Source organism: Physeter macrocephalus, chromosome 19 (genome assembly GCF_002837175.3).
Source record: "Physeter macrocephalus isolate SW-GA chromosome 19, ASM283717v5, whole genome shotgun sequence".
Taxonomy (NCBI): domain Eukaryota; kingdom Metazoa; phylum Chordata; class Mammalia; order Artiodactyla; family Physeteridae; genus Physeter; species Physeter macrocephalus.
Window position 1 is genome coordinate 47539345 of NC_041232.1, and position 16135 is coordinate 47555479.

Here is a 16135-nt window from a genome sequence, read left to right on the forward strand (position 1 = left end):
TAAGTTTTGGATCGTCGTGTTTTCATTGTCATTTGTCTCTAGGTATTTTTTTATTTCCACTTTGATTTCTTCTTTGATCTCTTGGTTATTTAGTAATGTATTGTTTAGCCTCCATTTGTTTGTCTTTTTTACTTTTTTTCCCTGTAATTGATTTCTAATACCATAGGATTGAGGTCAGAAAAGATGCTTGATATGATTTCAATTTTCTTAAATTTACTGAGGCTTGATTTGTGACCCAAGATATGATCTATCCTGGAGAATGTTCTGTGTTCACTTGAGAAGAAAGTATATTCTGCTGTTTGGAGATGGAATATACTATAAATATCAATTAAATCTATCTGGTCTATTGTGTCCTTTAAAGCTTGTGTTTCCTTATGAATTTTCTGTTGGATGATCTGTCCATTGGTGTAAGTGAGGAATTACAGTCCCCCACTATTATTGTGTTACTGTCGATTTCATCTTTTAGAGCTATTAGCTGTTGCCTTATGTATTGAGGTGCTCCTATGTTGGGTGCATATATATTTATAATCGTTATATCTTCTTCTTGGATTGATCCCTTGATCATTTTGTAGTGTCCTTCCTTCTCTCTTGTAACATTCTTAATTTTAAAGTATATTTTATCTGATATGAGTAATGCTACTCCAGCTTTCTTTTGATTTCCACTTGCATGGAATATCTTTTTCCATCCCCTCACTTTCAGTCTCTATGTGTCCCTAGGTCTGAAGTGCATCTCTTGTAGACAGCATATATATGGGTCTTGTTTTTGCATCCATTCAGCAAGCCTGTGTCTTTTGGTTGGAGCATTTAACACATTCACGTTTAAAGTAATTATCGACATGTTTATTCCTATTACCATTTTCTTAATTGTTTTGGGGGTTTTTTTGTAGGTCCTTTTCTTCTCTTGTGTTTCCCACTTAGAGAAGTTCCTTTAGCATTTGTTTTAGAGCTGGTTTGGTGGTGCTGAATTCTCTTAGCTTTTGCTTGAATTCTCTTAGCATTTGCTTGTCTGTAAAGCTTTTTATTTCTCCATCGAATCTGAATTAGATCCTTGCCTGGTAGAGTAATCTTGGTTGTAGGTTCTTCCCTTTCATCACTTTAAGTATATCATGCCACTCCCTTCTGGCTTGTAGAGTTTCTGCTGAGAAATCAGCTGTTAACCTTATGCGAGTTCCCTTGTATGTTATTTGTCGTTTTTCCCTTGCTGCTTTCAATACTTTTTCTTTGTCTTTGATTTTTGCCAATTTTATTACTATGTGTCTCGGTGTGTTTCTCCTTGGGTTTTATCCTATATGGGACTCTCTGCGCTTCCTGGACTTGGGTGGCTATTTCCTTTCCCATGTTAGGGAAGTTTTCGACCATAATCTCTTCAAATATTTTCTCTGGTCCTTTCTCTCTCCTCCTTCTGGGCCCCCTATAACACGAATGTTGTTGTGTTTTATGGTGTCCCAGAGGTCTCTTAGGCTGTCTTCATTTCTTTTCATTCTTTTTTCTTTATTCTGTTCCACAGCAGTGAATTCCACCATTCTGTCTTCCAGGTCACTTATCCATTCTTCTGCCTCAGTTATTCTGCTCTTGATTCCTTCTAGTGTAGTTTTCATTTCAGTTATTGTATTGTTCATCTCTGTTTGTTTGTTCTTTAATTCTTCTAGATCTTTGTTCAACATTTCTTGCATCTTCTCGATCTTTGCCTCCATTCTTTTTCCTAGGTCCTGGAGCATCTTCACTATCACTATTCTGAATTCTCTTTCTGGAAGATTACCTATCTCAGTTTCATTTAGTTGTTTCTCTGGAGTTTTATCTTGTTCCTTCATCTGGTACATAGCCCTCTGACTTTTCATCTTGTCTCTCTTTCTTTGGTTGTGGTTTTTGTTCCACAGCCTGCAGGATTGTCCTTCTTCGTGCTTCTGCTGTCTGCCCATGGGTAACAATTGATAAGTAATTTTGGCAAATTCAGGTGACTGAGGCACATACATGTGTTAAACATCTACTCGGAACTCATAACCACAAGCAGCAGAAGCAAAAACAAACACAAAAGGCAAGGAAACAAAATTAGGAGTAGCATGGACTCACCAATAAGCCAAAAAATAAAACTAAACCAAAAAAAAAAAAAAAACCCGTGTGGCCACATACTTAGATTAAAGCAATTTTGGGCAAGTTGCCCTGAACCAAAATTTCCCCTCAGTATAATGCCCTAATTATCAGTTTGCTTAGTACCTTAGATTAAAACTGAAAAGTAGTTTTCAGTTAAATGTAAATGTCATTCTCACCTTGGCCTTTTCAGCCATCAAGTAAGTTTATCAGGTCAATTAATTTTATCCAACTGGTTTTTAGCAGAATAAATTGTTTGTTCTCAGAATCAAGATCCCTTTCTTCTCCATTTTTCTGCTCTCAGAGCACATTTACTCTGCTTTGTATGACACCTACTTACAAAGTATTTACAAAGGAAAGTTTTCTGTGTCACTCATTCACATGAACTTCTCCTTAGGGATGGACGCTGGACCTTTCCCTTCAAACCCATCCAGCTTAGATGCTGAATCAGTGTTGGTTTAAAAGACTCGGAGCACAGGATAAGTAGGTTTTAATGGGAGGGAAAGGATTGGAAAACACTCTTTCAGAACATGGAAGGCTGCCTAACAAGATGAGGAAGGTCCAGGGAAGAAAGCAGAGTGATACCAGTGGGTTCTGAGTGAAGGAGGGACCAGAAACCAAAGGGAGGCAAATGGAGGTGCTCAACAAACACTGTTAAGTGGTTCAAAGGCAGACCGTCCTTCTTCAGAATATTGACAGTAGTCAGCATGTGCATAGTTGGAATGGCACCTGAAGCATGATTTTGCAATGCACACTATGAGTTTTAGGAAAACTGATTTCAAAAATTCAAGGAAATGACGTTTAATGATCCCACTCCCATGAGCCATGGTGGATACAGTGACTATTTTCACTTTCATATTCATTTCTCGTGCTCTTCAGCACTTTGGGGATGTCAACACCATGGGTCACCATCCTGGAAATTCTTCCTTATGTCACCACTGTAGTCTGGTCTCCTGTTTTTTCTGACCACTCTACTTCTCTTTTTCTGTCTCTTAGTAGCCTCTAGACCCCCTGAAGTCAGATTTTAACCAAAGTTTTGTTCCTGACCGAGTCTCTCCCTATACAGTGTGACTTTCTCTCAAGGCTTCACCATTATTGTTATGGCTCTCAAGTGTTCAAGGCGTCCTTCAAAACCGCATCCCATGTTCTCAGGAACCAGCTTATCCAGAATAGTCAGCATGTAAAGTCAGTGTCCCTTCCAGACTTGGCTTCTCACTGTCAAATCTTCTGCTGATGAAGCACCTTGAGATAGGCTCACCATTAGCTCCATTAACTCCCCATCATAACAAAGCAATGTCCCACCAAGGCTGCCACTTTCCAGTATTTCCAAAGCCACACAGTCCTTGAACAACTACCAAGGGCGCTGTTCAGAAGTGGGGAGGAAGTTCCTAGCCCCAAATTTGTTACTCATTTGGTTATCTAGAATGTGGAATAGCCCTACTTGTGCACACAGTCTCCTCTTGGGAAATATTCCCAGTCCTGGCTCAGTTAAGGCACATTGGTACATTTTATAGTTTATTAATAATTCCTGGAATATAGTCCATATTAAGGAGTACCATATCCATATATCCAACTGACACTGGATATCTCCACTCGGACATCCCACAAGCAACTCAAACTCTGTAAGCCCAAAACTAAACCCTTCATCTTCCCACACCTACAGACCTGTTCCCCCTTGTTGGTACCTTAGCTCAATGAGGGCCACCCCATCCCACTGAGTTGTCTAAGGTAGAAAGTTGAGCATTATTTTTGACCCCAAAACTCCTTTGCCTGCTCTATCTCCCTCTCTTTCTCTCTTTCTGTCTCTCTCTCACACACACATATACACACACACACATCCAGTCAATCATCAAGCATGAAAAAGAGTTTAGACATGGAGTTCATAGGCTTCATCTTTATTCTATATATATTTGTTGGGTGAGTTTGAAAAATGAGTAAGAAATTTAAGAATCTGAATGATTTTATAAAAGGTTTTATAAATGAGCTATGAAAACATATAAGGCAAAACATATATGAATTGTGTGAAACTGTTCAAAGTATAATGAACGAAGCTAAAGCCAAAAATTAGATAAGACGGGTTGGTTGGTTGGCTGGCTGGCTGGCTGGATGAATGGATGGATGGATGGATGGATGAGTGGAAGGAATGAAAGAAGGAAGGAGGAAGGAAGGGACAGAGGGAGGAGAAAGAATCTTGAAAAGAAGAGCTAAAGAAAGGAAAAACAGTATTTGCAGAAGGTAACAATGTGATCAGTCAGAATTTCTGAACTTGCATCTTTGCTTTCCTCTCTATCATTTTTTTCCAGCTATGACCTGAGTGTGAGAGGTTTGAGGAGATGTTGCAAGAGTATCAACTTGCCTTAAATGAATTAGCTTTAAGTTTTTCTTATGAAAAGTTTTAAATATATACAGAAGTAGAGAAAATACTATTCATCTCTACCCTTAATTATTTACCACCAGCCCCCACCATATAATTATAAAACAAATCTAATCTAAGATATTATTTAGATGAGTCAAGTCTCCATGTTTTAAAGAATTATAGCCCAGTGATATAATAATAATGGAAAAAACACTATAAATATGAGAAATAATTAAGAGGACATTGCAAAAAAATAGGGAAGTGCTGTACTATTTTTTTATTAAAAAGGAAGAATTAGTTTCTTGAGAGTATAGAGTGTGAATTTGATGTAGGTTTCAAGATAAAATGGATTTTTTTTCAGAACATGGACAAAATATAGTGGTAATCCTAGACATTTCAACACGCTAAGAATAAGGATTACTCTGTTGACCTCATTTCCTTATTCATTTATCCAAATTCCATCTTTTTTATAAATGAATTAAGTCAGCTAATTTCCCTTTTTAATAAGGTTACTAGACTGCTAGCTCAGGAAAATACCATAGGATAAAAATGAACCTTAATTTCAGCAAGATACTGACAAAAGTCTCTTAGGTTGTGCATGCGTTGGAAAAACGTGAGCTGGATCTTTGTACAATTAGGTAGGGATTGTGACCGTGTTGTGACCATGTCTGGAGGAATAAGTAATGGATCCATCAACTTGGAGGACAGCCTCTAGTTGTATTCTGGAAGACTCTGTGGCCCTGGTCAGGTCTTAGATTTTAGGCAATGACTTGGACACAGAAGACATGAGACTACTCTCAAGGTAGGCTATGAATTTATAGACGTTCAAGAAGAGACCACACATGTCAAACTGAACTAAGTTCATGGTTTATTGGGCCAGAGACAAAGACATTTATTTTAAACAAGGTGGGTAAATGGAGCAAGAACCTGCCCAGCCTGTCTCAGTACAGCTTTTTTGGGGTTCCAGAATCCATGATGGATCCCATGGTTGCCACTTACATGGTCCATGTGAGGCAATGGGCCATTGTATCTGAAAAGCTAAACTTCACTGCTCACCACATCCCTTTTAATATTCAGGGCTTACATCCTCAGCCAGGAAGAACTTTCACAAACTGGAGACATTGACAGACCTCCAGACCCCTTCCTGAGGCTTGAACAAAACAGAGGGTCAGTTGAGTCCACATGGTGATGGGCAGAGGAGAGCAGTCAGTACACTCCTGACCCTAAGCATCATCTCTATGTCCCTCTTTACTGCATCCTGGAGAGCGGCACCTTTGCCAAATGCCCCCTAGGACCTCTATGAGATGGAGGAGCAGAGGAGCCAGGGTTTCTATTCTCAGAGGACGAGGTCTTGCTGGAACTAAGAAATTTAATCGTGTACTGCATCACAGTCATTTTATACCTGGAGCTTAAATCATTATTTTTGAAGAACTTACATAAGTCATCTATGTCTCTAATGTCTTCTTTTAAAGGATTATTTACAGATATTGAGATTCTCTTGATTATTGAGCCAAACTCAGCATCACTAAAAGTACATCTTCATCCAGGGGTAAAAGATTTAGCGGTCATGTATTTCTGATGGTCTCTGTGTCTCTGGTTATCCAGCATCCTAGAGAGTTCATTTCCCACATGAGCCTCTCAGATTTACAGAGGACATGAAACTGGGAAGCCCCTTTGAAATGCCAGTGACAAAATCAAAAATTTTTTAAATATCAGAAAGGTAGAAGCATGAGCTAAAAAAGTAAAAGAAACTAAGGTTAAATACGAAGTCCTACCTTTAGCCCCCAAATAAGCATTTAAATAGAAAATAGAAAAGACCTAACTTAATAAAAGTGCATATGATTTTTTAAAAGCTAGCTTTTTTAATGAACTGCTAGCTTAATAAGAGCCAGAAGAATGAGCTATCTATGAAAAAATTGCATCAGTAAATGTCCTCATCAATGGTGGTAACTATTGTATTCTATACATTCCATACAGGTGAGGCAATAGCTGTGGCATTTGGGTTAATTTTGTACATCTCATTTCAAGGAGGTATTAGCCAGCCATAGAACAGGATAACTTGAATGTTTAAGGGTCTGGTCACCAAACCGTGTCTGATGATAATGAGAATAATAGCAACATCCATGTATTGAAGTCCATTATGTGCCATGCTCTGTGGTAGACATTGTGTTGATACTTTAAAGGCTTTGGACTTGGGCATCTTCAACCTAAGAAGGTCAAGGATAAGCTACTTCCCCATGTAAACTTTAAACTCTGTGATGACAGAGACCTTTGTACATAATGTCCAGATGGTAATGAAGATGCTAATGATGATCATGATAGCTGCTTCCCAATCTTTGAGGAATAAATTAATCAAGTTTATAATAGACAGGGAGAAAAGATTATATGGCTCCAGAAGGGAAACCAGATCAAACGGATTGAAGTTATAAGGTGGCAAATTAAAGCCCAAATATAAAAAAGAAATTTCTATCACTTATTGGTGCTCAGAAATGACACCTGAAACATTATAAGGAGGTCTGTCTGCTATTAAGTGCTCACTAGGTACCAGCCACAGAGGTTACCAGCTGGTAAAGTTGATACTATCATCCTCATTTTATACATGAAGAAATCAGATGGCAAGTAAAAACTTGTCAAAGTTCACACAACAAAGAAGAGAAAGATTAAGAGTTACTGACTTTAAAGCTCATATATTTTCACTAAATTATAATCATCCCTATCATTGGAAATAATCTCACATGGACACTGGATAAATGTCCATCTACTGAGAACATGTTTAGGCAAATTCCTGCATTGGGTGAGGGTAAGTCCTACCTCTTTGGTCCTTCGAGCAATCAGTATCAATGATTCTATTTGTCAAGTAATAAACTCTCATAAGAATGAATGTTTAATGATCTGCCTCATAACACCATAGAGTAATAGAAGTATTGATAGTATTTTTTATGAATCTAAAGAGATCAGTTTGAGGTGAGGGAATGATAAATGCTCTCAGTGAGGGACACTTGCTAACTGATCCCAAGTTTCATTAGGAAAGCACTTAATTGGCCTCCTAATATAATTGCTTCTAGGCCAGTTCATTTACTTGCTGCCCTAACTCTTCTAAAGCATTTCTGTAGCACGTTTACTGGTAAAAAGAAGGTTCAATACATGTCAAAATATAGCCATGTGCCTTAATATCTGTTATGAACCATAAACGTGGGCTTGAAGAAAGCCAAATAGTTAGAAGTAGAGAAGAACAGACATTTGTTGAAAGTCTACTCTGTCCTAGAAATTAGCCCATTCAGAGGAGGGTGGGAGGATGGCCAGGAACTCAGGTGTCGATTTAACAAGCAGCCCATCTGCAGGGGATGGTGAGGAGACCGGCCCAAGCCCGGCAGAGGTCCGGGGGTAGAGAGCAGTGGGAAATATTGTGGGGTGGGGTACGTAGGATAGAAAGAGCCTGCAGAGGGGCTTGGATTCTGAGCTGAACATTCAGCCCTGCTGCTGCAGGCATCAGAAGCCATGCTGGATTCTTGGATGAGGAAAGTAGTTCAAGAATGTGGGGAACACGCTATGTTAGGGAGGAACTGGAAGCCACAGTGTCAGAAATAGCAGGGGTTGTTTTTAGAAAGGAGCGTCCTCTGAGGTTGACAGGAAGCATTGCAAGATAGACAGGAGTAATAATGATGCACTTACTGTGTGCCAGGCAGTGTTCCCAGAGCTGTAGGTTATAGGCACTCATTTATCCTTTTAACAATCCTATGAAATAAGTGGTAATATTATGGTCAGTCCCATCTTCCAGGTGAGAAAATTGAGGCTTCTAAAAACAATTGGCCTAAAGTCACCAAGAAAAGATGACCAACATTCAGCCTGTGCTCACCTCACAGCCATGTTCTAATGGCCAATCACAGTGCACTTTAAATGATTATTTGATGATGTTACTATCTGGTATCATCTAACTGTTTTAAGTCACAGCTTGAGCAGACTGTTCTCAGAAGCAGTAGACACCACAGGGCTGAGTTTGTGTTCCTTGGCCCATGAACATAGTCAATAACCTGATCTCTGTGCTGGATACACATGCTCCCTTCCCGCAGAAACTGAGGAATATGGGACAGACCTTTTCAAGTCTTAAAGTTAAACTTATATTCTAATAAAGATAAAAATCAAATTAAGTGTATAGTTTAGATCTGTAGTTGTTTTATTTATAAACATTATCACTTTCTTTCCACACGCATGGCACATCACATGTGTATGTTTTTCTCCCCCCAGGGGCTCAAGATCTGGATCGCATCCGACTCTCCACCTACAGAACAGCATGCAAGCTGAGGTTTGTTCAGAAGAAATGCAATTGTAAGTACGCCAGTTGTTTGGACTAATTACCCTCATGAATCCTATAGTTTACATTTGTTACTTAGTTTATTAAAAGTAGGCTTTCTTGCAAGTATTGATAAAAATATGTTTATACAACAATAAAAGGAGTATTATGATACACAAATGGTAGAAAGACTATTCCCAAGTAATTCTGAAGGCTTAATGACTCAACTGCTCAAGTATTGGAATGGATGAGCCTCTGGATATGTATATAATCCTGCCCTTGGAATGGCTTAAATCCGGATGGATGGTTTTCTTCTTTTCTCTAGCTTTGGTATTATAAATGCAGTGCCATCAAAATCATTTCAAAGATTTCAGAAAATATCAAACATTAAGTCCTCCTTATATTTCCTTTACAAATATAGGAAAATGTCTACAAACTCCTGGAAAACATTTAAGTTACTTTCTGAAACTACAAAAATTAGCCCTTTGTATCAGAGTATTAACTACTTTTGCCTACATCAGACAATAACAAGAGAAGAGACAATACTTAAAGAAACAAAGAAACTTGCTTCAACTTTTTCCCAAATTTTAACATGTAAGCAGCAATCTAGCTCACTATTCACAGTGTGCAGGTTCACATTCCTTGCCAGGTCAATGCTTCCATCAGATTATCACATGCATTTTCTCTTGGAAAATATATTGCTTCAAAGTTCATTTACATGAGCTTACTCTTTCCTGTTTTGAAAACTGACTGCTATAAAGAAGTAATAACTGTTCTCATTCTCTAATTAGTATCAGGTGAATTTTTAAAATGAAAACCGTAAAGTTCTCCTGCATACATAGACATAGTTCTTGAATATGTGGCAGGGGGACTAGGCACTTGGTGAACGTAGAAACCAGCCGTGTCCACATCTCTACCCTTCCAGAGTCTCCGGCAGATGCTTCCTGGGGCCCTGGGCAGACCCCGCCCCCCAGCCGCAGGCTCCTGGGTTTACAGCTAATCATGACTATGGAGGTGGGCAGGGCACGGCTGCTTCTCAAGTTACAGCTTATTCTCTAGCCCCAGTAGCTAGAAATGGGGCAGGACAAAAAGGGAGAAAAAACGTAGGTGGGTCAAATATCAAAGATGTGTGTTGACTCCTCACAGGAAGCTAAACCAGTCCCCCAAAATGCAGTGAGAAGAACAGTACAGATGTGGAAAGGAATCTGGGGTTTTACTTGCAGTCCTGGGTGTTGATAAGTCATAAAAGCCCTTTCGGGGACTGGTGTTAAAGGACAAGGAAAATGCTCCCACAGAAGAAAATCTTTCCTTCTCCCCTGAACCCCATCACCCATATTTAAACAAAAGGAAGAATTTCTGTGTTTTCAGCAATGAAAAAGTGATGGGATCCTCCCACTTTCTTTCCTCATTACCACTCCAGTGGCCCTCAATATAGAGGGAGTTCTGTCCCCTTAAAGCTTTGCCACGCAGAGCCTTCCTTAGACTACTTTCAGTAGAGATGGGGAATTTTTAAAAGAGATTACAAAATGGTAAGGATGAACAAATTAATTAATTAAAAGGAAAAGAAAGGAAGGAAGGAAGGAAAGAAGGGAGGAAGGAAAAAAAGATCAAAGGAAGAAGGGGAAAGGAAAAGAAAAGAAAAAAACCCACATTGATTTGGCAACCCTGCAGCCAACGTTACAAAGGGCTCACACTGTTTGCCCTAACTGGGTCCAGCAACCCACAGGCCACGTCCCATCCCTCCTACTCTCTGATAAAGCCCCTTTCTCATTCTTGGGCACCTCGTTTTCCATTACCTGTTCTTCTCTGGCCCTCATCCTTATTCTATATCCAGAATTATGTCATAGTCTCATTCACCCTCTTGGAAAACAGCGGAGAAAACGGTGACCTTCTTGGAAAGCAGGGTTGATCCATCCTTGTCTAGTTGCCCCTCAGTACATCCGTTCATTTACCCCTTAATTTAGGAAGCTTATAGTGAGTTCCTACTACAGGTTTGCACTGCACTAGGTACCAAGGATAGAACAGTGGTGAATAAGATGTGAGCCCTGCCTTAACCTTGCCCAAAGTCTAATTAGATAGATGGATTTTTAAACAGACGTATAAAACAGTGTGGAAGTATAATGCTAGGAATAAGGACATAGAGTGTAGGACCACCAAGAAGGCAGTGCCCTGACCTGGGTGTGAGGGCTGCTGACAGGAGTTTCCTGGAAAGGGCGGAGCCTTAAAGAGTTAGTAGGCATTAGGGAAGTGTTATTTGCTTTACAATGTACCTTATAAATATCATACGTTTTTAGAAGGAGGAACGATATTACATTCTATACAAACTAGACAAAAGTAAGGCTCAAGGCAGAAAAACAAGCATATGTTGAGTGCTCTGCTAAAATTAAGTTTCATTTTAAAGTTGTTTCTACCTTGATCAGAAGGCTTAAATGCAAGTACTACATGTGTTTGCTGAATTTTCCTTCCTGACAAAAAATGTAGCAGTTGTGATGTTGAGTTACTTGCAAAACGCGAACACAGTTGAGCCTGGTTTATCTACATCACAGCTGAAGTCTTCCTTTTAGGAAGATAACCAGAGCGCTGGTGGTTGTGACATATTAGTCAACATTGAATATACACCCCTGTATTAGAGAAGGATAATTTCTGTCTGCAATAAAACCTAACCCACAATAAATTATGGTACCTAATAATGGAGTTTTACTCTGCAATAAAAGAAACAAGAAAAAAATCCAGAAAGTGTGCTTGTACTGCATTGTTTTATTGAAAACTCTTACATTGTATTTACTTCATGGAAATCAATAGACCTTAACTGAGAACAGGTTGTTTATTTTCAAGCCCAGACCTTATTTACAGGTAAAATTTATTTTGTATATTAACAAAAGCTTTAAAACTACATAATGGAAGAAAAAACATAAATACTGACACTTGGAAAGTTATCACCTAGAAAAAATAAATATTGCCTGGGTATAGCATGGAATGGATAGATTTTTAGGAGATTTCTTTTTTATCTAAATTCAAAGATCAGAAGAGTTAGTTAATTCCCCATATTTTCTTCCCCACAGTGCTTGCCTACTCTGTTTCTAGAATATTGATTCCTATCACTGACATTCATGTTCATTTCGTTTAATACAATTCCTGACGGATGCTGAGAATAACTCGTTGTCGGTGTTCTAAAAAACTCTAGGGCTTCCCTGGTGGCGCAGTGGTTGAGAGTCCGCCTGCCGATTCAGGGAATGCGGGTTCGTGCCCCGGTCCGGGAGGATCCCGCGTGCCGCGGAGCGGCTGGGCCCGTGAGCCGTGGCCGCTGGGCCTGTGCGTCCGGAGCCTGTGCTCCGCGACGGGAGAGGCCGCGGCAGTGAGAGGCCCGCCTACCGCGAAAAAAAAAAAAAAAAACAAAACAGAAAAACTCTGAAGGAGAGGCCAGAAAACCATGGCCCGTGGATTGAATGTGGCCCAGCATCTAATTTTGTAAAGACTGTGAACTAAGAATAGTTTTCACAGATGAGTATTTGTAACCTATTTGATAATAGGGAACACTAACTTGTGACCCCAATTAAGCAAAATGCTATCTCCCCAACATAATTCTATTCTTCTCATTGGGAGATGTGCATTTTTTTAAAATTGGGCTCAATTATTATATTTTTAACTTCATAAGTAAAAATGTTGTGGAAACTTGTTTTCTCTACATAGTATCTACACAGTACTACTATATAATATGGTGGTGCCTCTGGGTCCACAAAAAACATTTACCAACTTCTGCTAGAAAAGAAAAGTTGTAAGAAGCTCATCTTTAGCAGACTCACTGATACAGAGAACTAGTGGTTACCAGGGGGAGAGGGAAGTGGGGAGAGGCAATACAGGGCTGGGGGGTAAGAGGTACAAACTATTATGCATGAAACAAGCTACAAGGACATATTGTACAACATGGGGAATATAAGCAATATTTTATAATAACTATAAATGGAATGTAACTTTTAAAAATTGTGAATCGCTATATTGTATGCCTATAACTTATATAATATTGGCAGCAGCTATACTTCAAGTTTTTTTTAAAAGCCCATCTTTTTTTTTCTCAGGCAACAGATTCTTCATTTCTTCCATTTTTCTCCATAGGCTCTGTTTTCCGAATCAGCTTTTCCCTTTACCATTCATCTTTGTACCCTGTCTTGCCTTCCCTCCCCTGTCATGGCTAGCACATTCTCTAACAGAATAAAGGAATGAATGTGTCTAAAAACTAGGGGACAAAATTTGGCTATTCTATTTTCTAGGACGAATGGGACAGAAGGGAGAATACAATAATATTCCCAATACTCCTTCTTAATCAGCAGCTTCTCTTTAGCTTCCAGGTGTCCTGGTGACTTTCCACAAAATAAAAACCCTATATACCGTTTATAAGCATGTATGAAAATGGCAACATCTCAGCCTTTATTTTGAACAAATTAACCGTCTTCTACTAGAACATTATTTCCTCTGTCAGCATCGACATGGTAAATGACCCAGATACCCTGTGATGTCAGCAGATCTTTTTTCAGAAATTATTTTGGAGTCAACGAAACGCAGCTGTAAGTTCGTGAACAACGAAAGGCAACAAGAGAAATCGATCAGAAATCTCTAATCCCTCCTGTTTAATAGTGGGGGAAAAAAGTAAGGAGGCAAGAGGATCCTCTCCTCCACACCCACAGCAGATGTTGCACCATCTTTAGTTCTTCTGGTTACAGTCTGAATTTTCTTTCTATCACTCATATCAATTCAAATTGAATTAAAATTTTGTTTAAAAGAAAAAGAGGACAAAATGTATATGTTTGCATCTGGCTTTCTCAAAATATCTTTCCTCTAGTAAATGAAACATTTTTTTAAAGTATCCTTCATTCAGATATAATTTAAAGTCAGAACACATGCCTTTGTCTGTAACATCTCGAAACTTCTTTCAGGATTTCTTGTGAACCAAAAAAAAAATGCAGTTATCTATTTACCTAAATGTTTCTCTAACACTGCAAAATTAACCCAAGTGAATGCTCTCTATGCACTAGGTCCTGAATAAATACTCTCCTATGAATGAATGAATATGCCCCACTAGATTCATTCTTCACCAGCCAAGTGACTAGTCTTATACTGCAAAAGTAGCCTGCATTAACAAATGCTAATATCCCACTCATTTTTCTTCAAGCTAGTGTACCAGCATATTCCTCATCTCTGCCTCATTTTTAAGTGTGTGGATTTCTGGCTGCCTGTGTCAGTTTTCTATCTTTGCATAACAAATGACCACACACTTAGCAGCTGAAAACAACACACGTTTATTATTCCCTGTTTCTGTAGGTAGAAACCCAAGCAGTATGGCTGGATTCTCAGCTCAGCATCTCATGGACTGACATCAAAATGCTGGCTGGGTCTATGGTTCTTATCTGGGGCTCCAGGTCCTCTTCCAAGTGAACTGGCTGTTGGCAGAATTCATTTCCTTATAGTTGAAGGACTGAGGTCCTCATTTGCTGCTGACAGTCAGCTGGGGACAACTCTCAGTTCCTAGAGGCCACTCACATTCCTTGCCACATGGCTCCCCACAGGCTGTTCAGAGTTTAAATGTCTGCTTCTTCTTCCGTGTGTTTCTCTGACTGCCTCCTCTGTGACCAGCCAGAAAAATACTTGCTGCTTTTAAAGGACTCATGTGATTAGGTCAGGCCCACCCAGATCCTCTCCCTATCTTAAAGCCAACTGGTTTGGGACCTTAATTACATCTGTAAAATTCCCCACAGCAGTACCTGGATTAGTGTTTGATTGAATAACTGAGACAAGGTATGTGCATTCCGGGTGCCAGGAACCTTGGGGTGGGGTGAGGCAGGGCATCCTAGGATATTGCCTACCACAATGCCCAAAGTTTAAAGTAAGAACGTGGGCAAGAGAAATAGCTCCCCCTCCAAAGAGTTGTGTTTAAAAGAGAAAGATAGAAAGACTCTCTCCACTCAAGGAGTCAGAAGGAAGAGCAGGAAGGTTCACAGTTAGGGAAATAAGTGACTGATGTCAAACCCTTGGAGATAAGTATCTTTGTATTGTTCCAAATGTGTTGGACACACATTTTCATTCCTGACGTTGAATCATTCTAGACACTTGTTTAGAATAAAGACAAGTGCATCATGCTAGAATACAATGTTCCCCAAAATTCCCTGTGGGGAATTTGGTGGTGGCAGCAGAACATAAACAAACCCATTAAAGATTCCCGTGCACCAGGCGGTGGAAACACTGCTCCCCTCTGGGCACGCCGGACGGACAGCAAAAATGTCTCCCCTTAATCAGGGCAAACTTCTGGTAGAGAAAAGCTATGATTTTAAAGCCCTGATGCTTGTGATATGAGTTTAATTGAAGCTACTTCTTCTCTTTAATTACCTTTATTTTGAAGATCTTAAAGATCAGGTTTTTGTTTTGTTAGAATTTTTTTTTTATAGAGTGCTTGAAGCATTGTCTGCTCAAGCTGCTACCACTGCATGTACAGCCTGTGAAGTAAGCCGACACCTGTAGTCTTGTTTCCAGGCGTCTGGGTGTAACATGCATCAGCTTCCTTCCCTCTCTCTCGCTTCTGCTTTATGCCAGGAAGCTGTGCTAACTAAGCATTTTTACTCTCACAATTTAGGAAAGAGCATCATCTTAAGTGCTCCAGTCAGCTGGGAAAGAGTGGCGTGTAGAGAGGAGTGCCTTTCAAGCTTCTCCAACCCCATCTAAAGAGGGCCAGAGCAAGAAGCAATGAATGACCTTCCCTTAGCGTTCTGCTATGCTCTGTTCCTGGGAGCCTGCGGGATCGGCCCAGAGCCAATCAGCAGAGCGATGAAGGGATACCCAAGGGGTGCTCTCCCGCAGTCTGGCTCCCAGGAGCCCCGGGCTCTGGTGAACACTGAGAGAAAACAAAAGACAGTAGGGAAGACAGGGATGGAAGAATGGCCTCTCCCACATAACCACACCTGTTATCCTGCTGGAAAGTCATTCCTGATGCCACCTTGATTTACTCCTCAGTGAAGCTTTGTTGGCATTTTGTCCTTGTTATTAACAATCACACATTTATTCATTCATTCAACAAATATGCACTGAGATATGCTAGGTTCCAAGCATTATGCTTAGACCATGGTGGAGGGAAAGTATGGTAATATTCCTTAGTGTACAAATTTAGTATTAGTATAACCTCAAGTTTAGAATCTAATGATGTGTCCTATTTATTCAAAGCTTCTGGTTTTGTTAATATCAAATAGTAGATACACCCAAAAACTTTGCTATAATAAACATATCTAACCTGTCGGTCCCCTGAGAGAATTGTCATTTTCTGAAGAAAAAAAATTACTTATAAGTTTGGTGGTTAAAAGAAACCAAGTATATCTATAGCTACTGAAATGGATTAAGTCTGTAGCTATTTTTATTCC

General features: G+C 39.6%; 1 protein-coding gene across 24 annotated transcripts in view; it reads left to right on the top strand.

Moving 5' to 3' along the window:
* The window catches only part of DTNA (dystrobrevin alpha), a 390047-nt gene that overhangs the window by 265203 nt on the left and 108709 nt on the right, over positions 1-16135 (top strand). For all 24 annotated transcript variants that reach the window (XM_028480006.2, XM_028480003.2, XM_028480001.2 and 21 more), the window contains one exon: positions 8690-8770. In XM_028480006.2, coding sequence (XP_028335807.1) covers positions 8690-8770 — 81 coding nt within the window. The remainder of the gene's footprint in view (positions 1-8689; positions 8771-16135) is intronic.